The sequence below is a fragment of the Castanea sativa genome, chromosome 5 (genome assembly GCF_040712315.1).
Source record: "Castanea sativa cultivar Marrone di Chiusa Pesio chromosome 5, ASM4071231v1".
In the NCBI taxonomy this organism is placed as follows: domain Eukaryota; kingdom Viridiplantae; phylum Streptophyta; class Magnoliopsida; order Fagales; family Fagaceae; genus Castanea; species Castanea sativa.
The window spans coordinates 66,860,787-66,886,158 of NC_134017.1; the positions used below are offsets into that span (position 1 = coordinate 66,860,787).

General features: G+C 35.2%; 3 protein-coding genes and 1 long non-coding RNA gene across 4 annotated transcripts; 2 read left to right on the top strand and 2 right to left on the bottom strand.

Moving 5' to 3' along the window:
* The first annotated feature begins 476 nt into the window (after positions 1-476).
* On the top strand, positions 477-8,340 carry LOC142633817 (uncharacterized). Its single transcript, XM_075808068.1, has 14 exons — positions 477-663; positions 1,312-1,466; positions 1,791-1,952; positions 2,724-2,854; positions 2,966-3,110; positions 3,246-3,517; positions 4,038-4,162; positions 5,697-5,740; positions 6,367-6,498; positions 6,680-6,757; positions 6,973-7,055; positions 7,155-7,277; positions 7,830-7,890; positions 8,056-8,340. Exons 1-14 carry the CDS (start codon positions 546-548, stop codon positions 8,227-8,229), a joined length of 1,803 nt encoding a protein of 600 aa, XP_075664183.1. The 5' UTR covers positions 477-545; the 3' UTR covers positions 8,230-8,340.
* Positions 8,341-10,590: 2,250 nt separating this feature from the next.
* Positions 10,591-14,094, bottom strand: LOC142633691 (ultraviolet-B receptor UVR8). Its single transcript, XM_075807932.1, has 5 exons — positions 13,913-14,094; positions 13,573-13,752; positions 12,484-12,519; positions 12,212-12,336; positions 10,591-12,122 (listed from the first exon to the last, which is right to left on the bottom strand). Exons 1-5 carry the CDS (start codon positions 13,992-13,994, stop codon positions 10,845-10,847), a joined length of 1,701 nt encoding a protein of 566 aa, XP_075664047.1. The 5' UTR covers positions 13,995-14,094; the 3' UTR covers positions 10,591-10,844.
* Positions 14,095-17,446: 3,352 nt separating this feature from the next.
* Positions 17,447-19,345, bottom strand: LOC142637152 (uncharacterized). Its single transcript, XR_012844565.1, has 2 exons — positions 19,151-19,345; positions 17,447-17,940 (listed from the first exon to the last, which is right to left on the bottom strand). It is a non-coding gene; the product is annotated as an uncharacterized LOC142637152 (long non-coding RNA).
* Positions 19,346-20,635: 1,290 nt separating this feature from the next.
* Positions 20,636-21,649, top strand: LOC142635647 (uncharacterized). The gene is made up of 3 exons (XM_075809779.1): positions 20,636-20,725; positions 21,048-21,293; positions 21,380-21,649. Exons 1-3 carry the CDS (start codon positions 20,636-20,638, stop codon positions 21,647-21,649), a joined length of 606 nt encoding a protein of 201 aa, XP_075665894.1.
* The last annotated feature ends 3,723 nt before the right edge of the window (positions 21,650-25,372 follow it).

The window sequence follows — 25,372 nt, forward strand, 5'->3', positions numbered from 1 at the left end:
TTTTGTATTTTCGTTAAAATATGGATAAAGGAATGCTAATACAAAAAAAAATAGAATTTTAAGTGATAAATTTTAAATTCTAAAATTTTAGACTATAAAATCCAAAAACTCACAAATTTTTAGAGCATATTTTATATTATCCTAAAAAGTTTAAAGAGTGTTTAGTAGAGTAGTTTAAGATGATATTTTTGTAATTTTTTAAAATACGTGTGGGTGAAAAAATGTATAAAAATATATGTAATATTGTTTAAAATGTAAAAATGTGAGTTTGAAATAGTATAACAAACAAAACAGGACTAAGAGTATCTTGCTACAAAAGTACATAGAGAGGGGGAACGCGAGTGTAATAATAAAAAACTTTGGGGGAGTTGAGCCCAATTTTAATTTTCCCCAATATGATAATGATATTTTTTTATCATATTTTATTTATATTTTCCATGTATATATTTGATGGAAGTTTCTACTTTTCCGAGATTCACCGCCTTTACAAAACTCACTCAGAAAGAGACTCACAAACAGTCAACACACACAAACACGAACAAACTATGGCGGTTTTAGGACGACTAGTGCGAACAGCTCACACATGGCGTACTTTTGCCTCTCCCAAAACCCTAATTCCTTCGCCTCCGCGTTCGCGTGGCCTTCCTCGCCGTCTCTACCACCGTACTCTTCTCTACCTCTTCACCTCCATCATCATAATTACACTATTCATATTTTTTCTTCTTTTTTTTTTTATTTTTTTCCAAAATTCTTTTAATTTTATTTTACCTCTTTGATTCTCTTTGGCGTAATTGTAATTGCTTTGAATTTTTCGAGTTAATTGTTATTCATGTAATTGCTTTGAATGTTTGGTTTGTATCAATTTTTTTTTATTTTTAGTTTTTTTCCTAGTTAACACTATGAAGTTGCTTCGCTTTAAATTGACTATGATATATGAAAGAGATTGTGCCACATGTTTTATATTCCTAAAATCTTATTAATTGATTTTGAAAAAAAAAAAAAAATTTATTGGATTTTGCCACATTGTCAGCAATAATTTAAATAGATGAATGATTATAATGAAAGATCCTAATGCGTTTTATAGTTTAGATTAGTTTGTTTACACTGACTGTAATAACTTTTATAAGTGATAGTTACAATGGGGTAGGGGAGCTATGAACCTTCCACGTCTCCATTGAAAGCACCTAACTTGAGTTATCATGCTCTTGGCAAATCGAAAATTGGATTCCTAATAATATTGGTCCCTTGTGTTATGCGGTGATTATTGTTATATAATGTGCAAATTTATGCATTAGTAATGGGCCATTGCAGGGCCTGTTGAGAACCAGAGTCATTCTAATGCATCTGAAGTTCGGCCACTGAGATTGGTGCCCAATGTTTCTGGACCATATTCCATATTGCCGGCTGTCTGGGCTAGTTTGTTTGGAGTTGGAGTGCTACAAGTAGCCTATGCAGATGGTGATCAGGTTTGTGTGATTTTTGTCTGTGTTAATTGTTTAGGGGTCCTATGTTTTGTCATTTATGACTTATAATACTGTGATTGGTGTTACTGATACTACAAATTTTACTACACAGCCTTACAAATTGATATGTCAACTTTTAAACACAAAACAAAAAAGTAATTAATTGGTGATGAGGCACCAATCATATTCATTGCTAGGTCAATTTGTAAATTTTTTATAGTAAAATTGATAGTAGTTTTAAAAGCACATGTGTACTTTGTGAGCAGTGAGCACTTACCATGTCAAAGGTGCATTCTTTGAATTGATCATGATGTTAGCTTTCTTCAGGCTGCTGCCAATCCTCCTTTGCCATCGCAATCTTCTCCAGGGTATGCGGACTTGGAGGAAACTGCCAAGAAAGAACGACAGCGAATTGAAGAGTTGCTTAGAAGTAAAGGAATGAGACAAGGTTTTTGTCCCCGCTTTACTGTTGCCATTAAGGGCAAAAAGGTTAGTACATTTTCTTCTTTAGAATGATTCAGCATTAAATATGGGCTATTTAGGGGGTGTTTGGTAGATTAGTTCTAACACATTTCCACACATTTTAAACAACATTACATACTTTTTCACCCACACGTATATCAAAAACACTCAAACAACGTAACGCAAACTCCTCTCCCAAACACCCATTTAGTGGCTCTCCTTAATATTACTTCACTTTGTTTTTTTTTTTTTTTTTTTTTGTTGATAGGTTAATAATTTACAAAGCACATAATATTACTTCACTTTGTAAATTACTATTATAGTCAATAGGGAGTCAACTTGGGTGACAGTCTCTTACTCTTCAAAAAAAAAAAAAAAACTTGGGTGATAGTCTATTTGTCCTTGCAGAGCGTAAAATATTACTAATGATGAAGGAAACACTTAATTTAGAAATTAAATGCTTCATTGATTGTCCCATAAATCTTGAGATTCAAATTTTGAGTCTTGTAGTCATAACATAGTAACCTAATAAAAATAAAATAAAATTTGTAGTTATAACATGGTAAACCAACAAAATTTTCTTCACTAGATCACTTTCTTTGAAAACATCTTTTGTCGTTTCACTTTTCTATTTATTGCTTCTTGGAGGCAAAGTTTTTGGTAGATTTAATACAAGTTTGATTTACTTCTTTTGGTTTTAAAATTCAAAATTAAGTTTAAGGGAGTTCCTTTTCATGTAAATTCATAGTGGATGAGTCTTTCAAAATATATTTGACTAAAGCTTTTCATTCATTATAGGTCACCATCAAATTCCAAATTCCTCCTGGTTGTGAAGTTTCACAGCTGATTACAAACCTTGTTTCACATCTTGGACTGAAGGTTGAAGAGCGTGGTGGTGGATCAGATATGTCATTGCGTGCTTGGGACAGGTTAAGTCAGTCTTAGTGTCGTTCTATTGTCTTGTCATTGCATCTATGTTAGTCCTGGTCATTACTGAAATGTACTAAACAATGTTTTGTGGTTCTTTTGACTTATTCCAGTGCTGTTGCTTGGCAAATAACACTTACTCGTCCAGGAAAACAAGTCGAAGTTGAAGGGGATCTGGGACATTCAAAAGATATAAATGCACAAGATGGGGATTTATGCATCCTCATATTTCGCTCACTCATAAGCTCAGAAAAAGCTGTAAGTATTTGTTTGCTTTAGTTATGAAACTATATTCATAACAAGTTTCTATTTCTCTTTCTATGCTTCTTATTTATCCAAAACAAATAACTGGTCAATTATAAGAATTTCCTTATCAGCTAGCATAAACTACAGGAAATTGAATTCATCAAGGAGGGGAGCTTGAGTTCCAATGAGCTTGAAGCTTTGGTGTCTGTTTTAGAATTAGCTGGTGGAAAGTTGGGACAAAACTGGAACTTTGAAAGAAAACCAAGGGAAGGAACTGCAAGGGTGCCATCTGCAGAAAAATCAGTTGCTAGTCTTGAGTCAATGGGCGTGAAAGTATATGGACTTGATGAAGCCCCTGTTTATTCCTCAAACATTGAGATTTCGTGGGACAATATTGCTGGGTATGATCAGCAAAAACGGTATGTAAAGGACCATGGTGCATTGCATTCTTTTTTGGTGTATTTTCAATTTTATTTTGTATATTATTACATTTGTTTACTTTCAATCAATAATATTCCATTACTTGCAATGAAAACTTTCAGCGTGATGTGGAATCTCATGGCCTATGTTTAAGAATAGGAAAAAAATAGCCAAGAAAATTGCCCCTTTCTTCTTTAAGAGATTGTTTCTTGTATTTTAAAAAAGAATCTTGCTGTTTATACTTTAAAACAGAATCTCACTGTTTATACCTAAGGAATTATTTTTGACAACAATGTGTTTCAGATTGGTGGCATATCTAGGTAATCCTTCTTACGCATGTAAACTAAATCTCTTATAATCATTTGTTCAAGAACTTGGTGGAGCCTGTACTTTCCCTTTGAAGAGCCATTTAACCTCTTTCAATTGAAGTCCTTTTTAGTTTGATTATTCTTGTTCTTTTTTTTGTATTTCCATGATTCTCTTTATACAAGTGCTTATTGTTGATTTCTGGTTGTGTAGAGAGATAGAGGATACAATACTGTTGGCTCTGCATAGTCCTGAAGTATATGATGATATTGCTCGTGAGACTCGGCGAAAGTTTGAGTCAAACAGGCCTCGAGCTGTGCTCTTTGATGGTCCACCCGGTATGCCCTTTAACCCCAAAATTGGTTGATGAGTGATTATGTTTGAATTGATTATACTTATATAGAATGTACAGAATACCCTTTCCCCCTACTTGATCAGTTTTGTAAATTGTAGAGGCAAGTCTCTAGTACATAGGCTGAAGGGCATCTGAATTAATGACCCAATGTGTGGGGCAATAAAGGAATAAGTATTAAAAACTTGGGACATGACGCATTTTTGCACAAAAAAAAAATTCCTTGTCTCTCTCTCTCTCTCTCTCTCTCTCTCTCTCTCTCTCTCTATATATATATATATATATATATATATATATATATATATATTTAATTGGAACTACAAGATTTGAGCACTAACTTTTGGAACTTTTGCATATATTAGCAGGAGTGGGAGCTTGTGCATAGGGTGCTACATTTTTTTTTTTATATATATTACCATGTGTTATTTAAATTGCATCAAATTCGCTTATAAGCTTCTTTAATTTTGCGTTTAGGGGCTTAGGGTGTTTCTCATTTTGACACAGGACTGAAGCCTTAACGGACTTTAATAACAATCTTGATGTCGAATCTTTAATTCAATAAAAATTTAGGGTTCTTGATGAGATCTTGAAGACTTCTTCAATAAGCTTTGTTGTTTAAGGGTTTAGGTAGGTTTAGATGATAACAGGATTGGATTTTGAATGAGTTTGATGGCTGTTTTGTGTTAAAATGGTAAATGGAACAAGAAACAAAGCAAGATAAATCCTAGGCAATCACACTTAGGGAGGAGAAGAACCACACCCTTGTAGCTTAAAATAAGTTGTAGGAATTTTATTAAATTCAGTCTCTCGTTTTCTAGTTTCTATTTATTTTGGAATTTTATCAAAGCCAATCTCTCTATTTCTATCTTTAATTGAATACATAAAGACTCTTTTATGGGGATTGCCAATACTATACCTAGAAAGACTAGGACTCCTAAATAACATTTTCTAGAAAGAATAGAACTCCAAATAATAGAGAAAATTAATTAAGAATTTCTAAACCAAATAGAAAAATGCCTCAAAATATAAAATAAGACTAACTGACCTCTAGTACAGCTATTCTAGAGAATCTGATAACTACCAAACTTCCCCTATTTTAGTAAATCTTTATTTAAATTGACCCAGCAGCTTTCTAACCTAAAGAAACTTGATACCGGCACTCAATAATAACTAAAGTAATAGGAAAGATGCTAAGAAGTCTCCACATTGAGTCTAGACCGTAATTCTTGAATCTTTTTTTTTATTTTATCTTGTTTTTCCTCAAAGCTTTTGCTATTTGCGTCACTTTTATCTTTACAAATTTCTGCTCTGCATATCTTGGACTGCATATCTTGGACTGTATTTTCTTGCCTATTGATATGAAAAGTGAGAACTGTAGTATGTACTGAGGTGATATAGTTTTTCATCCTTAACGTTAATAAAATTAATCTTACCTGTCAAAAAACCAAAAGATATAGCTTTTCATCCATTAGTTTAGATTTGATGTTGGATAGCTTGCTGATTATGCATGTTCAATTCAGGGACAGGAAAGACATCTTGTGCTCGTGTTATTGCTAATCAAGCGGTGAGCCACTGGGCACTTTTTGCAGTTTACTTTTATTCTCTATCTTGTCTGTACACTTTAGTTGTAATCACTGCTTTTATTTACATATGCAACTATGCAAGTGCAGTGGTTTAAAAGCCTTATTACCGATGCTTTTCTTCTTTGGAGGGTGAAAAAAAAGAAAGAGGGGGAGGGGGGGGGGGGGGATGAGGAGGAGGGAGGAATTTGTTTCTTAAACAAGTAGAGTGAATCATTTGCTGGTAGGTTCCCCAAAATACTTCCTGGTCTCCAAAAACTAGCATATATGTGGTAGTTTCTTATTGGAACCTACAAATATGATGTACACAGGCTTCAAAATAATTAAAATGTAATAGTATAAGATTTTTCTTTCATCATTCTATAAAATAAATCACTTAATTTAGCCACACAACAAAAAGATGAAGAAGATGAATCATGTATTTTTCTGTCTGTGGCCAATGAGCTCTAGCTCAACTGGCATCTCCTCCCCTTATAAGCTTTAGGTGGAGGGTGAGGTCTTGGTTTCAAGATCCATTTGGTGCGTGTGTAATTTAACCAAGAAAAAAGGTTTCTGTCTGTGTACCTGAGTTTTTGACAAACTAAGAATGAGATGTGTCATTACTTGGCAGGGTGTCCCTTTGTTGTATGTGCCACTGGAGGTTGTAATGTCAAAGTACTATGGTGAAAGCGAACGCTTGTTAGGAAAAGTCTTTTCGCTTGCTAATGAGCTCCCTAACGGTGCTATAATTTTTCTTGATGAGGTAACTTGAAGGTTTTATCGCTTACTCAACACTAGCTATCTGTAAGATATGTGCAATAATTTATATTATTTTACTTTTCTTCATTATTGTTCTTTCCGTTTTATGCTCCAGGTGTTTTTTATCTTATGCTGTGGTTGGGATGTTTGGTTTCTTAATGATATAGTATTATTTTGTGTTACAGATTGATTCTTTTGCTGTTGCTCGTGATAGTGAAATGCATGAAGCAACACGAAGAATCTTATCAGTGTTGTTGCGGCAGGTAAATCCAGTTTTTCCATTGCTTTACACATTTCAGAAATTGAGCCATATAGCATGGCTTCCTGACACGGTGTACACCCGAAGAAAGGGTGCTGGATGCCCATGTCATTCCATGTGTATTAATATATGTGTGTGCATATATTAATATATTAGGAGTATCTTAACTTTTTCGATGTCACGCCCTTGATCTGCCTTTGATATGGTTTTTCCATGCAGATCGATGGGTTTGAGCAGGATAAAAAAGTGGTTGTAATTGGTGCAACAAATAGAAAGCAAGACCTAGATCTTGCTTTAATTAGGTCAGTTGATGCATATTTTTGGTTTCCTTTGTAGATGACAATTGTACCCAAAGTTGATGGAAGTGTGTTCTAACATTTGTTTTATCTATGTTGTTTCAGTCGGTTTGATTCAATGATTAATTTCGGCTTACCTGATCAGCAAAATCGTCAGGAAATAACCGCTCAGTATGCAAAGCACCTGACAAAACCTGAATTAGATGAAGTTGCCAGAGTTACAGAAGAGTGAGTTTGATATATGCTGACGTATTTAAGAAAAGATCTGGAATATGAAAGCTATATTCTAGTTCAGCTCATTTGTCTCAATTAAGGCTTAATCCCAATCTTCCACGGTGCCATTTATTTTCCAGCCCCTACTTACTGATGGAAGTTTGACGTGATCAGTGTTGGATTCATACAATAAGACCCTCTAACTAAAATTCACCATTATGTGTCCTAGTGCTTTCTTTCTTTTTTTTATTCTTTTTTTTTTAAAAAAAAACTTTTTATAAGGCTTAATGCCAATCTGCCATAGTGCCATTTATTTTCTAGGCTACTCTTTTTTGGGTATGTTTGACCTGACAATTTGTTTGATTCATAAAATAAGATCCCCTCCTTAAACTGAGATACACCATTGTGTCCTTCGTTCCTCAACTTAACAAAACCTTCCCAACCACATGGGCATGGGATCAGCTACATGGGTTCTTTCTTGCCATGCAATGTACCCTACTACAAAATATTGTTTTTTGCATTATTGTTAATCTTCTTTTAACTTTTTCATGTCCCTGGCCATTTCAGAATGTCTGGAAGGGATATCAGAGATGTATGTCAACAAGCCGAGCGATCGTGGGCATCAAAGGTAAGATTCTAGCTCTTCATGATTCTCTATCTTTTCCCTGGTACTAGTCTCTCTTGTTTCTTTTATCAACAAAAAAAGAATGTCTTTTTCTTCTCTTTTTTTCAATCCATTTGTTTGTGGTCTGATCCCATGGTATTTTTCACCATTCATTACTGGCTTTGATAGATAATTCGAGGACAAGCATCTAAAGATGGAGAACCAGTGTCTCTTCGTCCTCCTTTGCAAGAGTACATAGAGAGCGCCATTACTCGGCGGAAGGCTTTACTTAGTGTTGCAGAGCCGAAGAAGATTCAAAACTCTAATCCTCTCCAAAAGAACCCTAAGTTAGATTTGTGTTGATGAAGTGGATAGATGCTTATGTGATAGAGGGGGTACATGGGTGGCTTTTTGTATTAAATTTTTATTTGTTAGGATTTAATTAGCAGTAAAATTTATGTTATTCATCAATAATCATATATTGGTAGGGGTATACAATTAAATTAACTATGATTAAACCAGTAAAACACATGTATTTAACATGGAATAACTCTTAATGACACGATTTAGAGTGAACCGGAAATCTCCCTCCCCACAATGGTTAACAAAAAATCACATAGTCAGTGAGTCAAATAAATCAGTTACTCGATCAAGTCACCAGTCCAACTACTACAACTCAAATAAAATAGTAAAGAGCAATAACCTACATAAACATAAAAATTCGGCAATAATCCCCAGTAAACACATTGTTGTCGAAATAAATCATTATGTAATAAGTAGCCATATTCTGTTTCAAATTATTAGAAGCAAGAAATTCTTTTATTTTTGTTGCTGTCTGCCTAGTCTTAAACATAGCAAATTAGATTCTGAAAGTTTTCACTGCAGTAATGGAATAGTATTCGTTGCAAGTTAACAAATGACATGGTATACAAAATTAGATTGAGAATGTAGCAACAATGGATGCAACACACCCTAGTCCTTTACATACCCATTTTTATTATTATGCTCAGAAAATCGTCCCATGAAAGAGAACTCAATTTTACAGGAATAATCACTGTCTTCATAAAGTCCATATATTATCAATCCCATTGACTCGAGTATCAACTGATTTTTCTACAGATTGGTACCTTTACAATTTACATACCTTCCCTCTGATTTCTTTCAAAGGTCCAATTTTGTCTTGTCTTTACACTAGCTAATTCTAAAACAGACACCAAAGCATCAAGCTCTTTGGAACTCATGCTCCCCTACTTTATGAATTCAATTCTTGCAATTTATGCTAAATGATTTGGAAATAATCATAGTTGACTAGTTATTTATTTTCGATAAATAAGGACTAGTAAGGGTCCTTAATACTTGTTGATATATATTCAACATAAGAGTTGTGTATATTCTTTGAAGAATTAAGTATGTGGAACCGAAAGAATTGTATCCATTATTTGAAAAATGTATATGTTGAATGTATAAAATTGTTTAAATTCTTTGAAAAAACATGTGTAAATTAAATGTATAGAATTATTATATTATTAGTATATATTAAACGTATGAAATTGCGTACATTTTTTTAAAAATTGTGTATATTAATTGTACAAAATTCTGTACTTAAAAAAAAAACGCAAACATTAAATGTACATAATTGTAAACATTTTTTTGTAAAACGTGTGCATTCATTGTACATATTTGTGTACATTATTTTTTAAATATATACGTTGAATATACAAAATTATATATATTCTTTTAAAAATTATAGAATTGTGTATATTATTTAAAATATTGCGTACCTTAATTGTACTTAGTTATGTACATTCTTGGAAAAAAAATGTATTCACTGAATATTCAGAAATAGGTATAATATTTTAAAAATGTGTACGTTGTATATCAACACAATTGTTTACATTTTTAGGGAAAAAAATATACATTAAAATACAAAATTGTGCACTTTATTTAAAAATTTGTGTTAGCTAAATGTAGAAAGTTGTGTACGTTAGGATCTGGTGTGCATTTATACTTGGTTTTGTTCAAGTATATATAAGGACGCATAGATCCCTGTCATGTGTGTTTATACCTGTCAAATGTCCCGGATCTCCTTCAAAATTCATCTGTATTCCTAAACTGAGCCATTTTTTGGATCTGGTTTATACCGGTGTTGTTCATGTGTGTGTGCGCATATATATATATATATATATATTGAGGATGCATAGATCCCCGTCATTTGTGTTTATACCTTTCAAATGTCCCGGATCTTCAAAATCCATCTTTATTCCTTAACTAAGCCAATCTTAGGATCTGGGGTGGATTTATCCTGGTGTTGTTCAAGCAGATTTAGCGCCAACAAACCTTGGTGAGTCTCATTATTCTGAAACAGTTAAAGCTTTGGATTCATTTCACTGGATCTATAAAATTCTATACTGGAGCTTCAATTAGTAGTTGCAAGAACAATGCCCTCCCCCATGAAAAAATGGACGCCAATCAAAACTCCAATCATAATCACAGATTCACAGGAGTTGATGGTGGAGAGACAAAAATATAATATAAAGCAAAAAATGTTCCAGTTTTTTGTTCAACAAAAAGAAATTTGTTATACAAAAATACTATGTTTTCCAAACATGCATGGTGATATTTTGTTAGAAAATAATTTTCCGAACAATTACCTACGCAATTCCATTTAAAACATGTTGGATTAACATTCAAAAGAGAGTTAGCCACTAGGTAAGTATCTCAGTATGAAATTAAGTGCAAATCATACTAAAACAATCTTGTTTCCCACCATCCTCTTCCTCACATTTATTTTGAAAGAGTTTTTGTACACAGAATAATATCCAGAACTTAAGACATATATAACACGAGATCTCACAGAGTTCATATAAAAAGAAGCTGAGAGACCTAACAAATTATATAATGAGCACAATTTAATAACATGTTTGCAGAACTGACCTTTTTTATTCAGAATAAAAAGCACCTCAACTCCTCTAGTTTTATTACTGCTGTCTGATAGGAGATGATGGGAGACACTCCTTTACAATCTCCTGGATTCTTCTCTTCATTAGCTTGTCTTTGACACCTGCAAGCATATTTCGGTAGAACATTTCCAACCTGATGAGCTTTGTACGATCTGCCACCTCTAACATGTTCTCCCATTCCTTTGCAATGTCAAAAGTACCTATGCTCCGCAATGAGGCTGGAATATCTTGCTCTTCAAAAGGTTTTCCAAAAACTGAGCCATGAAGTATGCTAGCATACCGTTCCATCACAGAAAGTTTTGATTGAAGCAGCTTCATCTCCTCCATTGCCAAAGACAATCTTTTATCTGCTTCTGTGACTCCCTCAGAACCCTTTTCTCCAACACCATCTTCCTCACTAGAAGTCTTCAATTCCTCTTGTTCGAAATCTTCTGAAAGGGGAGGCCACATTACCATAGTAGGAGCATAACAATCAACTGTCTTACCATTTCCAAGAACCCCGCTCCTTCCCCGACCCCAAGACCAAAGCTTATATCCATCATGTTCAACAATAACTGTATGTGCAGCCCCACACACAACTTGAACTGGATCATGAAATTTATGCCCAATATGGAGAGGAGAAATAGCATCACCGGCATCAGTACCGGTAAAAGTAGCATCTGGGCATAGGCCAAGACCCTTTACCATTCCCCATGACCACACATCTCCAGCTGATGATAGAACACTAGTGTGAAACAAGCCACAGTCAACAGAGATCAGATAAACAGGCTGTGGCAGTTCTTTCACAAGTTCAGGAAATAATGCACTCTGTGTAGTTCCATGCCCAAGCTGCCCATTTTCCCCAAGGCCAAATGTCCAGCACACACTTTCTAGAGTGTCACTTGGACTCTTTTTGTGAGTAAGTAAAGCTGTGTGAAAGGCCCCACATGCTACCTCATAAACTGCCCAATGGGAGTCTTCATTAAATGTTTTAATGATTTCAGGATGTAGCCTGCTCTCTCTATCCCCCAAGCCTAACTGGCCATGGTTATTGCTACCCCAAGAGTAACATAACAGATCTTCACCTTTATATGTTTCTCCAGAACTAACCAGGGCTACAACATGCTCATTTCCACATGCCACCTTGACAACAGTGTGGCCATGGAAATCCCAGACAGGAGTTGGGGTGGAAATGCTTACAAGAGAGAACACACCATCATTGCTGCTGCTTGGCTGTGGGCAATTGCCCCACATCCAGAGGGCCCCAAGATTATCAATTGCCAGTGACATCATTCCTCCGGCTTTGACAGAACAAACCTGCGGTAGACAAAGTGACGCCAAGTACACTAGATAAGACTCTAGACCAGACTCTTTCCAGTGCAGCAGCAATACAAACGATTTCATACCTTCAGTGACACTTTACTTTTTATTTCTGACTCATCTGTCAGAGGATCAGGAGAGTTTAGCTCGATGAATTGCTTCAGCAAGCATGGTACTGCAGAATTCTCTCCACTTACACCAAGTTGGCCATCCATGTAATAGTCAAGGATGCACAGAAAATACACAAAAGAATCAAAAGCATAGGGAAGAAATATTAGCAATTAAACTTCAAAAACTACACTCTATTGGGAACCAACTGCAGTGAAAGAAGATATTACACCCCTAGTATGAAGGATACAGATGTTATACCCCCAGCACCAAATGGATCCATCATCTGCCAATACACAGAAAGCCAGAAAAATCAGAGCTAGGGAAAAATTGCTTCCAATTCCCACTTATTTCATTGTTTTCTGAGTTAAAATTAGCTTTAGATTAAACCAATTCTTAGAAGCCCCTTTTGAAATCTTATGGTTATACAAGTCTAAACTTGATTATCATCACGAGCCTTGAGTAGTGTCTCACATTACTAAGCTGTACCCACGCATCTGACCTTTGATCATTCTAGAAAAACTTAGGAGCACATAACTCACAAAATCCATAGATTTCTTGGCAAGAAGCTGTAGTCTCACTACAAAACCAAAAATTTCAGCAACAGAGTAAAAAAAAAAAAAAAAGAATATATCCTTCTAAATGACCATCTTTCCACTACATTAGGCACAGGTTATTCCCTAATAAAAGATGATATCTTAGTGCTCTAGAGATGCCACTCAATGCAGCTTTGGTTATTTAAAAAAAAAAAAAAGAGTATATTTATTTAAGGACCTCACTAGTCACTAAGACTTCAACTCTAATGCAGTTCATCATTTAGTTCGCTGGTAGGAATGTTAAACGCCATTATGCTAACCAGATTCCAAATTAAATAATACATTTTGGTCCTTTAAATATCTCAATGGTATTGAAGAGGAAAGAAAAGAAAAGAAAGAATGCATTTCCCCAGAAAGGCAAGAACCAACAGCAAACGAAGAACATAAAGGAAAAGGCTTATCTTTGTCCAATAGACCATAAACTTATCCCAATGCCAGCTACATTGAATTGACAAGGATCAATTGATAACTTGGGTACATTTTAATCTTTTTGAACTATAATTTGTAATAACCTTGCAACAACCGGCATAACTGTTGGGGAAACTAACAAATTATATACAAACTTACACAACAGAATTAAACTATATCCATTTTCCCGTCTTCGCGCAAATTCAACCGGCAATTTGAATAAATTAGCTAAGTACAATCACTAAAAAAAATACAGTACTATTTTGTTTCTAAAAAGGAATAATGAAAACAGAAAAAAACAAAAAATGTGAAATCCATAGAAAGATAAGACTAACCTGCAAGAGCAAGACTATGATAAGCACCAGCAGCGACAGCAACAAACTTGAGAGGTGGGTCTTGTTTGGATCGACCGGGAGAATCAAAATTGACCCGAACCGGAAAAAGCTGGTCGGATTCTGAACCGGTTCCAAGTCGGCCAAACATGCCTCTTCCCCACGTGTACACGCACCCATCACCTGCAATCTCCACCAAAACAGAACAACCAAACAGGATGTTTATGTGGGAAAGTACCAGGTTTTACAATTATAGTATCCTATAATAACTGTTTGCTAAGCAATCAAATAAATGAGAGCAGAAAATCCAAGCAAAGTTAAAAGTAGAGTGTGAGTTTCTCACCTGTGAGAGCGAGAGTGTGGGCTTCACCGGTAGCGACTGCCACCACTTTTTTACTGGCTAGGAGAGGCCCGGCATCATCCATTGTTGCTGTTGGTTGCCGAATAATAGTGAAAACGAAATGACTGAGAGCTGAAAATAGAGTCGGTGTTGATAAGCAGCGACTATCAGCGATCAAACGACAGTCGTTTGAGACTGTAATGCACAAGCCGAACTATATAACATAATATCCATATTTAAGTAATTTTTTTTTTTTTTTTTAAGTTTTAAAAGGGACCCGTTTACTTTCTTTTAAAAACCAAAAATGCAGTATTGGGCGGTGTTTATTTCACGCACAGAAATATACACACCTGTACACACAATGACACAAAGCCCACTCAGCTAAATAAAACCATAAAATGTGATATAGTTAGCTTTTCTAATTCCAAGTAATCATTATTCATAATATCTAAATATAAACCAATCAAATGACCAAAAACTTATTGATATCAAACTTAAGCTCACTCTCTCTCCCAGGTTCCCAATTGATGGTTCTTCAAGAGCATGAGAATGGAGGTTGGCTATGTTCTTGAAATAGCGTTTGTAAGACACGATTTCGGTATAAATTGAATACTACTGAATTTTTATGTTAGAGATATCGAAAATAATATGTAGAACTGAAATCATATTTTTAAAATATGATTTCTGCATAACATTAATAAGATTGTATTTTTGCCTTAATGAAGATATGATATGTAAGCTCGTATGTGAAATGAAATAGTATTTCTAAGACACGATTTCGGTATAAAATGAATTCTATTTGAATTTTTGCTTGAAAGACATCCAAACCTTAAAGGTTTGGATTTCTGATATCCAAACTAATTAGTAGAACCAAAATAATGTTTTTAAGACACAATTTGTGTATAATATGAATACTATTTGAAGAAACTACTCCTACATTAAAGATATCAAAACCTTTAAAGGTTCAAATGTCAAATATCCAAAATGATATGTAGAACTGAAATAATGTTTCCAAGACATGATTTATTTATAACATGAAATCAATGAATTTTATCCTTAGAGATATCCAAACTCTTTTTTAAGACATGATTTCTACATTATATGAATGAGATTATATTTTTGTCTGAGGGTTCATATGGTTGGAGGGTGAAAAAATGGAATGATGAAAAAGTGGGAGGATAGAAAAGATTTTAATTTTTCTTTTTTTTTTATTTGCTTGAGAGTGGAAAAATTGAGAGATGAAAAAAGTGAGTCTGTACACTCATACACTCTTGTTAAAAAAATGACGGCTAATTAAAACAAAAAAATAGTGACAAAAAACCAACAACCAAAAAAAAAAGCAATCACCCAATTTATTAGAAAAAAATAATGTCTAGTTCAAAAAAAAAAAAAAACAAAACAAAACAACTATCACACCCACAACCTAGGAAATAAAAAAAGAAAAAAAGAAAGGCAATGTCCAGGAAAAAAAAAGGAAAAGGCAATGTGAAAGCGCGCGCGCACACACACACAAAGAAGAAGAAGAAAAGAATTGGACGAATTGCCCATGAGCAAGTTCACATGAGCATTTTTGTTTATTAAGCAATCCTTATTTCTCCCTTTAGTTTTCTCTCCATTTTGGAGATTAAACTTTTTGGTGGACCCAGGAAGAAAACACCCAAACCCCACCATTTATTTTCTATCCTCTTCACCAACCAAACACACTTCAAAAAGGTTTTTCTTCTCATTTTCTCTCCAAAGTTTTCTATTTATTCTATTTCACCTCCAAACAAACACACCCTTAAATGTGGATGTCTAATATCCAAACTCATATGTGAACTGAAATACTATTTCTAAGACATCATTTCAGTATAAAATGAATACTATTGAATTTTTGTGTTAAAGCTAAGATTTGGATGTCTAATATTGAACTAATATGTAGAACTAAAATCGTGTTTTTGAGACATAATTTTTATGTAAGATTGTATTTTTGCCTAAAGGGTGGATATCTATATTCAAACTCATATGTGAACAAAAATAATGTTTCGGAATAAAATAAATACTATTTGAATTTTTGCCTTAGAGAGATTTAAATATTTCTAAGGCAAAAATTCAAATAGTGTTCATTTTATATCGAAACACTATTTAATGGCTATCAAAAAATGATATACGAGAAACTAAACAAAAAGGTAGATATTAGCAACGAAAAAACCGTCCAGTGTCCTTACTAGCTTCAAGGCATTGAATTGAAGGGGCGAAAATTCTATACAAAGATGGGATTCTATTATTATTGGCATATCAAAGGAAGTTCATGTCATCATGGTAATGTTTGGAATTTTATTATTCTTTTAGGGAAAAATGCCCACACACCTCCTAAACTTTCAACCACTTGCCAAAACACTCCTAAATTATTATATCAGTCAATTTACTTCTTAAACTATACATACCTGTTAAATCAGTACTTCAGTTAGTCTATCGTTAAAAACATTAACAGAATAAGCATGTGAGATGCACATGTTACCCACTTCTTCAAAAAATAAATTCAATAACACAATAGAGAGGAGAGACCTCTGACCGACAGAAAAGAGAGAGAGAGAGGCGGTAGAATCAGAGCCACCGTAGAGCTTCCCTCCACCGTCTTGCTGTACTTGTTCCGGCAGTGCCTTGGTGGTTTAGCCGCACTATTCAAGAACCCAGCACCTGGTATTTTTTTTTTCCTTTCATTCTTTCCCTGAGTTTAAATCCACAAAGAAACTCTTTTTCTTTTTTAATATCCATGTGCGAATTTCTATAGTAGAAATTCTTGGTTTGGTTTTATTCTTGGGTTGGTTTAATTCTTGTTTGTTTGATTTTTTGAGGTTCTATAGAGCTGTTGCTTTTTAGTATGCCATAGAACTGTTTGATTAAATGCCTATGTGAGATATGGCTATTGCATTATCTTAGACTTAGGGGATATGGTGGCTATTTCCTCACACGAATAATTGTTTTAGATTATTTAGTGTCAATTTGCAAATCATAAGACAGATGCATTATTTTGTGCAGGTCTAGGTTCACCCGAAGTTTATTTAGGTTCCATTTTGTGTAGGTCCAGGTTCACCTGAAGTTTATTTTTGAAAGTGCTAATGGATTGTTGGAGGAATATTAGCGTTTAATGGTAGTGCAAAGAATATAGAGAGGACTGGTGCTTTAGTGTGGGTGGTTTTAGTGTGAATGTTTAGTTGATGTTCCCCTTAGTGCTAGTTCTTATCTAGCTTTACTTGTATCTTTCGTTTACCGTCTAATAAAGGTTTTCTATCGTTCTTTGCTTAAAAAAAAACTTGAATGCTTTTTCTCTGAAGGACACCCCAATATTTTTATTCCTACACCATGAAAAGAAATAATTAAGTTACATAGCCTACGACCATTCAATCATTCATAAAATTGCTCTACTTGCATGATTACACGTCAATAATAACATGGTCACCTAAAAGTTACGTGAAAGTATATAAAAGTGGTAGTTGGGCAAAAGAATATTAAATTCTTCCTAATTTTAAGAGCAAAGCAAGAAAAAAAGAAAAGTTTGAAAGAAATTGATACGTATATTTACAATATTCAGAACATACAAGAAGCAAGGAGTATAAAATACAGTATGTTTTAAGTACAAAAACAAACTTTTAACTAAGCATCAAAGTTCACAAGGTACAAAAACTAGCAAGTTCACAAAGAACATAAGTACATTACTAAATTATCGACTCCTAACTCCTAGTGCTCCTTAATCTCTTTAATATCTTGTTCAATACAATTTAGGTAATGTAGAATCTGATGTAAGCAAGGCAGAATCTGCTACAGGAGATCCATCATATCAGATAATGTAGGATGTGCAGCATCGGAATCACTGACAATGTAGCTTGAACATTTTGCACAAGATGAACTGAGCTGAAGTGTTCTACTCCCAGAGGTAGATAAGGGCTTTGCTAGAGCGGCCGAAGCATTGGATGCAAACAATTTTGAGGGTGGTACATTTGGCATAAAAGGTGCATTTGCAGGGAGTAAAAGTAGACATTTATTCATGGCTGCAGTACAAAATTAACAAGAAGATTAATAGAAAGAGCTGGGAAAAAAAGAACAATATAGAAATAGGGAAAAAATACACTAAACTCCTCATTCATAATCTAAACTATTCCCTTAAAGCTAGTGATTTTTACCAGTCTACTTATTTAAATAAAACAGTATGAAGAATATAATTCATTGCAAATGGCCAATAAAGAGTCAAATGATTAGCAACTAGATTGCCAACTCATCAAACAATATATACACCGTGCTAAAAAATCACCTATCAGCAAGCTCGCTAAATTGCACTCTAAATTGTGTTTTCCTTTTCTCTTCATCCCATGGCCTCATCCCTCTCATACACAGGACTGTGACCCACAATTGCATCAAATATTTCTGCATATAAAGATTAAGAAAAGAAAAGAAAATATGTTTGAAAAGAAATGAAGCACTCTAGTATTATCTTATGGTAAGGCGATTCATTAATATCAACAACATCACAAGTGAAAGACAACAATTTCATCTCCTGCTCAAACATCTCAACAATAGAGTGGGCATGCAAGCTAAAAAGCACCAGACCTTATATCCATCAGAAATAATACATGCATAAACATACATAAATAAAACTACTGAACTTCACCTTGCAAGAGGCTTCAAAAAAAAAAAACTTCACCTTGCAAGAGATGTACATCACTGCTATATGTAAAAACCACAAGTTCAAGTGCCAATTTATCTATTATTCTAATAGACAACTACTGATAAACAGACCACAGCTACTAATATGACCTCCTACCAATGTCAAACAGTTCTATGGCATATTCAAAAGCAACACTCAATGATCCCGAAGGTGGAATCTAACTTTAACAACTTGGACTTGAGTTCTTAAAATAATGCATTTGTCTTATGATCTGCAAATTGACACTAAATAATCTAAAACAATTATTCTAGCCAATACTAAGTGTGAGGAAACAGCCACCATATCCTCTAAGTCTAAGATAATGCAGTAGCCATATCTCACACAGGCATTTAATCAAATAGCCCTATGGCATAGTCAAAAGCAACAGCTCTGTAGAACCTCAAAAAATCGAACAAACAAGAATTAAACCAGCCCAAGAATAAAACCAAAACAAGAATTTCTACTATAGAAATTTGCACATGGATATTAAAAAAGAAAAAGAGTTTCTTTGTGGATTTAAACTCAAGGAAAGAATGAAAAAAAATAATAATAAACACCTGGTGCTGGGTTCTTAAACGGTGCGACTGAACCACCAAGGCATTGCCGGGACAAAGGCGGCAAGACAGTGGAGGAAGCTCTGTGGTGGCTCTAATTCTACCGCCTCTCTCTCTCTCTCTCCTTTCTGCTGGTCAGAGGTCTCTCCTCTCTATCGTGTTATTGACTTTGTTTTGTGAGGAAGTGGGGAACACGTGTATCTCATGCGTTTATTCAGTTAGTGTTTTAACGTTAGATTAACTAAAGTATTGATTTGACAGATAGGTATAGTTTAAGAAGTAAATTGGCTAATATAATAGTTCAAGGGGTGTTTTGGCCAGTAATTAAAAGTTTAGGAGTTATATGGACATTTTTCCCATTCTTTTATCTTTTATAATTTACTAGTCACTAACCTATGAGATGCACTAGACTAACCTGTGAGACACACTCCTCCATATGCCCAAAACCTTGTTAAACTCCTCTACCCCATTATTTATGGTAATCTGCTTGTGTTTGTGTACTTGGGAATCATACAAAGCTAGTTATTATTTTTTAGTTGAATTTAAAAACACATAGTCAAGTCCAAAACATTAATATAAGAATCCCAATCAAGTTTTTTTTCGTCCTCATAATTATATTGCAACGGGGTGAAAAAATATGGTGGGCCTCATGATATAGTATATTATTTTGTGGCTGATTTGTTTATAAAAAAGATATCATGCGTAATTCTTTTCTTTTTTTTTAGAAAGAATGCGTATTTTAATTGGTATTAGAATCTTCCTTCAACTTGTTGATATATAAAGAAGTACCAAGCTTTAGAAGTCAATGAAATTTATCAAACAACTGCCTATTCGCAAAACAGAATTTTTTAAAACAAAAACGTATTTCCACTTATCAGCACATACCTCAACCTGGCCTCAACTTGGCTTGTTTGGATTAGAGGATGAATGTGAGGTAAAGTAGAGGAGAATAAAATTGACCGAAAATTACACTAATTTTCTTGCAAACTCTAGTTTAGATTGACGTACTGGTTTACAACTCTCTTTGGTTTTGCAACTCTCTGTTTCACAACTTCACATATGGTGCAAATAATTATTAAATAATTTTATAAAATGATGTGTAAAATTGTGAAACTGCCAAAAGTATTTTTTTCCTTTTAAAAAAACCAAAAAAATTGTGATTTAGTTATATTAAACTTTCAAAGTTCTAATGGTAGATGAAGACCGGTCGACCTAAACATCTATTCAATTCTGAGTAACTTGGTTGGTTTAAAGAAATAACAGTATAAATACAATCCTTAACCTTCTTTTTACAGCTTAAAAAATCCAGTCTCTAATGGACACCGCCACTGTTTCTACCGTGAACTCATATATATCGTTCGAGTTAATTACCGAAATACTATCTAGGCTACGCGTCAAGTCACTCATGCGTTTTCTGTGTGTTTCATCAACATCCACCTCAAGAACTCCATCTACAGCGACAGAGATCGACCGTAAGCGTCACCGAAAATGCCCGCAGTTATTGCTACCCCAAAACTGCCGGCAGTTATTGGTACCAAAATCACATATCCTTCCCTTACCACCGCAATAATCGTTTCGGTAAGGCCGTGGAAATTTACCTGCCGCTAGTTCGTCCAAGAAAGATGACCAACATCGTGGGTTATTGCGACGGCTTGGTTTGCATTCTTGACTCTAAGACTATTGCAACATGGAATCCACTGATTAAGAAGTACAAGAAATTTCCGAGGGAACCCATACAGAAGTCTTCTAGTTTCGGGAATGGTGATTATTGTTTAGTATGTTTGCATTCGGACACGATCCGCATAAAGATGACTATAAGGTGGTGAGGATTGTGGAATTTGTTGGTAGCAGATATATGGAGACTGAAGTAAAGATTTATAGTCTTAAATCACAAGCATAGAAAAAAGTTGATGAACGATGGAAAGATGTTGAAAAGCATTTGCCAAACAAGCTGCCGGTCATGCTATCTCAAATTCTGACCACCTCCTTGAATGGAGCTGAGTATTGGTTAATTGTTCCAAGTGGTGGATATCCAAAACCGGAGTTACAATTGCAGTCCATTCTTGCTTTTGATATTGTCAATGAGAAAATGCGGGTTTATAAAACACCGGTTCAGCCAAAGAATGATGATAAATATCAAATACAAGTTTGGGAGTGTTGGGAGGATGCCTTTGTTTTGTTGTGCATGTTCAAAATGCTAAAGATATGTATTATGAAGTTTGGTTGATGAAGGAATATGGGGTTGAGAGTTCTTGGACTAAGGTTTATAAAATTGAGAAAGGTACAATGCCAGAGGCTTTTTGGTCTATCGAGCCTCTAATATTTTCTAGGAATGGCAAGAAAATTCTGTTTCAGGGCATTCATTTTGGCTGTGTGAAATTTATTTGGTACGACGTAGAAAAGAAAAGAGGTAAATCGGTTAAGATTCAGAATTTGCCTGCAATGTTTGCGTCGTCAGTAACTTCTATTGGGAGTCTTCTTTTGCTTGATGGTGATTGTTAGAAATACCGAATAATTGTATTGTATTTCTCGTGAAAATATACGTGGGTGCATTTATATAAGAGGCATATGAGTGCAATACAAGTAAGAATGTAATACAAGAATGTGTGCTATATAAGTAATTTAGTTAGGCTTAAAGCGCACAACACTACACATTAACAGCCCCCCTCAAACTCAAGGTAGATGTGAGACCAACTTAAAATTGTCAACCAAAGTATAAAAGCGTCCCTTAGGATGTGACTTGGTGAAGATATCTGCAAATTGATCTTTAGTAGAGACTGAGATCAGCTTAAGAGCACCATGGACAAGATAATAACGGATAAAATGACAATCAATCTTGATAAGTTTAGTCCATTCATGGAAGACATCATTGTGAGCAATATGAATGGCACTTTGGTTGTCACAATAAAGAGGAGTAGCAGAGGTTGTAGACACACCTAAGTCTTTGAGAAGCTATCATAACCAAAGGAGCTCAAATGTGGTATCAGCAAGGGCACGATACTCTGCTTCAGTACTGGAGTGGGCCACATGAGTTTGTCTCTTGCTTCGCCAAGAAATCAGAGAAGAACCAAGAAGAAAGCAATAATTTGTAGTGGACCTGTGATCAGTGGGATCTCCTATCCAATCAACATTAGAAAATGCACGAAAAATAAAAGGAGACTGAGTGGAGTAGAAAAGACCATGGAAGAGAGTGTCCTTTAGGTATCGAAGAATGCGCAAAATAGCAGCATAGTGAGTCGATCGTTAAACAGACAGATACTGGCTCACCTGGTGAACAGCATAGGAAATGTCTGGGCGAGTGACAGTGAGATAAACTAGGATGCCAACCAAGCGTCTATAAAGAGAGGGATTAGACAATGGTTTCCCCCCTGAGGGAATCAGATACGCATTAAGCTCAACTGGAGTGTCAATAGTCTTACTATTAGTGAGTCCAGTTTAAGACAAGAGTGTAGAGGCATACTTGACTTGAGTAATATAAAGTCCATCTGTAAAATGAGTGATTTCAAGACCCAAAAAGTAGCTGAGATGTCCAAGATCTTTCATTTCAAACTGGTGACTGAGAAAATCTTAGAGTTCTTAAATGCCACCGAGGTCATCACCAGTTATTATCATATCATCCACATACAAGAAAAGTAAAATAGTGTCTTTGTTAGTGTAACGAAGAAATAAAGCAAAATCATAATGACTGGCCATGTAACCCAAGCAAAAGATGGTAGAGCTGAATTTGGCAAACCAAGCTTGTGGAGCTTGTTTAAGGCCATAAAGTGCACGTCGAAGGTGAAAAACCTTGTTTGATTCAACAGAGAGAGCAAGAGAAGGTTGCATATAAACTTCTTCACTTAAATCCCCATTAAGAAATGCATTTTTGACATCCATCTGAAAAATGTCCTATTTATTGGCAACAGCAACAGCTAAGAGGGCATGAACAGATGAGATACGAGCAACCGGAACAAAGGTCTCTTCATAATCAATCTCATACTCCTCTTTAAAACATTTTGCTACAAGACGAACTTTGTAGCGCTCAATGGACCCATCAAAGCGAGACTTAATCTTGTAGATCCACTTACAACCAACCACAGATTTCCCAACGAGGAGTGTCACCAAATCCCAAGTATGGTTTTTGGATAATCCATCAAGTTCCTCCTTCATTGCAATCTGCTATAAAGGGTCAGTGGAAGCCTCACAATAGGTGTGAGGCTCATGCAGTATAGCAAGGGCAGTGTAACAATGCTAGTCAAGTAAATGTGCAGGAATCGATCTTACTTGAGTTGAGTGACGAGGTGGAATGTCTTGTGCAAGATCTTCAAACGGAGCAAGAGCAAGGGACTGAAGCTCAGGGTTGGGGTTAGGTAGCTCGTCTTTAACCTGTTCATCTTCCACCTATTCATTAAAGGGTGAACTAGGAAAGGGATTAATGATATCTGGTGGTTTAACAGAAAAGTCTATAGGAGAATCAAGAGCAACTACAGGAGGATTAGGAGCAGCTATAGAAGGAATATGTGCCTCATATGGAAAAAGATCTAAGACAGAGGAGGAAGTTGGGGAGGCACGGAAGTGAGAGAGCTCGACAAAGAGGCGATGTTTCCAAAAGACAACATTGTGAGAGATACGAAGACGATGAGAAACAGGATCATAACACTGATACCCCTTTTGAGTTTCGTCATAGCTAAGAAAAAAACAAAGCCTTGACCGAGGCTCAAGTTTTTTGTGCTCATGTGGCTAAAAAAGAACGAAACAAGCAAAACCGAAGAAGCAAAGGTGATCATAGTCTGGAGGTGACCCAAAAAGGTACTCATATGGAGTTTGATTTTGGATGATAGGACTGGAAATGCAATTAATAGCATGAACAGCATGAAGTGCAGCTTCACCCCAAAAATGAGCAGGAACTTTGGCAGAGAGAAGGAGAGCACGAACAGTGTCAAGAATATGACGAAATTTTCGTTCGACTCTACCATTTTGCTGAGAGGTACCTGGACAAGTTAGTTGATGAACAGTGCCATAGCAATGTAAAATGGCTTGGAAAGCATATTGAGTGTATTCAAGAACATTATCAAATCAAAAAATTTGATGCATTTGGAAAACTGAGTTTCAACCATTTTTGCAGAATTACAATATACTTGCAATAATTCAGAACGATGTTTCATATTAAAAAAATTCAGCTATAACGAGAGTAATCATCAACAAAGAAAACAAAATATCGAGATTCACCAATACTAGAGACAGAAGAAGGCCCCCAAACACCAGAATGAATAAGATTAAAGATATCAGTAGATATTCATTCACTAGTATTGAAAGGCAAAGCTAGTTGTTTTCCAAACTGACATGAAACACAATTAAAATTTTCTGTAGACACTGAACCTAACAAACCTTTAGAAATTGTTGTACCCGAGAGGAAAATGCGTGACCAAGTCGAGCATACTAAAGTGCAAGAGAAGGAACAGAAAAAACTGCAGCAACTACAGCAACAGAAACAGGAGCAACAAGTGGAAGACGAAGGTTGTCCATAGGAAACATATGCCTAACTCTGGGATCGGTCCCAAGCTCCTGTCCCGTCCTCGGATCCTGCACAATACACCCAGAATAATCAAATATAATGTGATAACCCAACTCAGATAATTGTCCCACAAAAAATAAATTGAAAGAAAGGTTGGGAACATTAAAGACCCCTAGGAACCGAGAGGTTGGAGGTCGAAATAGAACCAATATTATGACCAGACATTGTGGAACTATTTGTTGTGCAAATATTAAGAGAGTGTGGTGCAGGTTTAAGATCAGAAAATAAGAACGAGTGAGGTGTCATGTGATTACAACAAGCAAAATTCATAAGCTAAGAGGTAGAAGACATACCAGATAAGGCTGAGAGAGAAGAGGAATAAGATGCATTACCAACCATACGAATGACATTAGTGATAATGTTTATTAGGTCATCTTTGGAAATGGTGAAAGTGGATCCAGAAAATTGAGACTGTGCAAAGACGGGGGCCATTGGTTGGACACTCTCAGTGTTAGCAACAGTAGCAGTAGAAATTGAAACAGTTGATTTGTTGTAATGATAGCAAGTCTCAATATTGTGGCCAAAACATTTGCAAAAATTGCAAAAACGTTTGCTAGATTGTTGGCGATGATTATTGCAACAAGAAAAAGACTTGTCCTTATTCTTCATTTAAAAGTAAAATATGCAAAAATGGACTACAAAAATGAAATCTACGCGAAAAACTAGGTAAG

What these genes read in the sequence shown, in the direction of transcription:
- LOC142635647 (XM_075809779.1), top strand. Translation starts at nt 20,636, where the DNA reads ATGCCCGCAGTTATTGCTACCCCAAAACTGCCGGCAGTTATTGGTACC. An exon ending in CCACCGCAATAATCGTTTCG is followed by an intron (nt 20,726 to 21,047) that starts GTAAGGCCGTGG and finishes TCACAAGCATAG; the next exon opens with AAAAAAGTTGATGAACGATG. An exon ending in ATGATAAATATCAAATACAA is followed by an intron (nt 21,294 to 21,379) that starts GTTTGGGAGTGT and finishes TGGTTGATGAAG; the next exon opens with GAATATGGGGTTGAGAGTTC.
- LOC142633691 (XM_075807932.1), bottom strand. Translation starts at nt 13,994, where the DNA reads ATGGATGATGCCGGGCCTCTCCTAGCCAGTAAAAAAGTGGTGGCAGTC. An exon ending in CCACACTCTCGCTCTCACAG is followed by an intron (nt 13,753 to 13,912) that starts GTGAGAAACTCA and finishes TGGAGATTGCAG; the next exon opens with GTGATGGGTGCGTGTACACG. An exon ending in GTGCTGGGGGTATAACATCT is followed by an intron (nt 12,337 to 12,483) that starts GTATCCTTCATA and finishes ACTATTACATGG; the next exon opens with ATGGCCAACTTGGTGTAAGT.
- LOC142633817 (XM_075808068.1), top strand. Translation starts at nt 546, where the DNA reads ATGGCGGTTTTAGGACGACTAGTGCGAACAGCTCACACATGGCGTACT. An exon ending in TCATAAGCTCAGAAAAAGCT is followed by an intron (nt 3,111 to 3,245) that starts GTAAGTATTTGT and finishes CATAAACTACAG; the next exon opens with GAAATTGAATTCATCAAGGA. An exon ending in CTATAATTTTTCTTGATGAG is followed by an intron (nt 6,499 to 6,679) that starts GTAACTTGAAGG and finishes TTTGTGTTACAG; the next exon opens with ATTGATTCTTTTGCTGTTGC.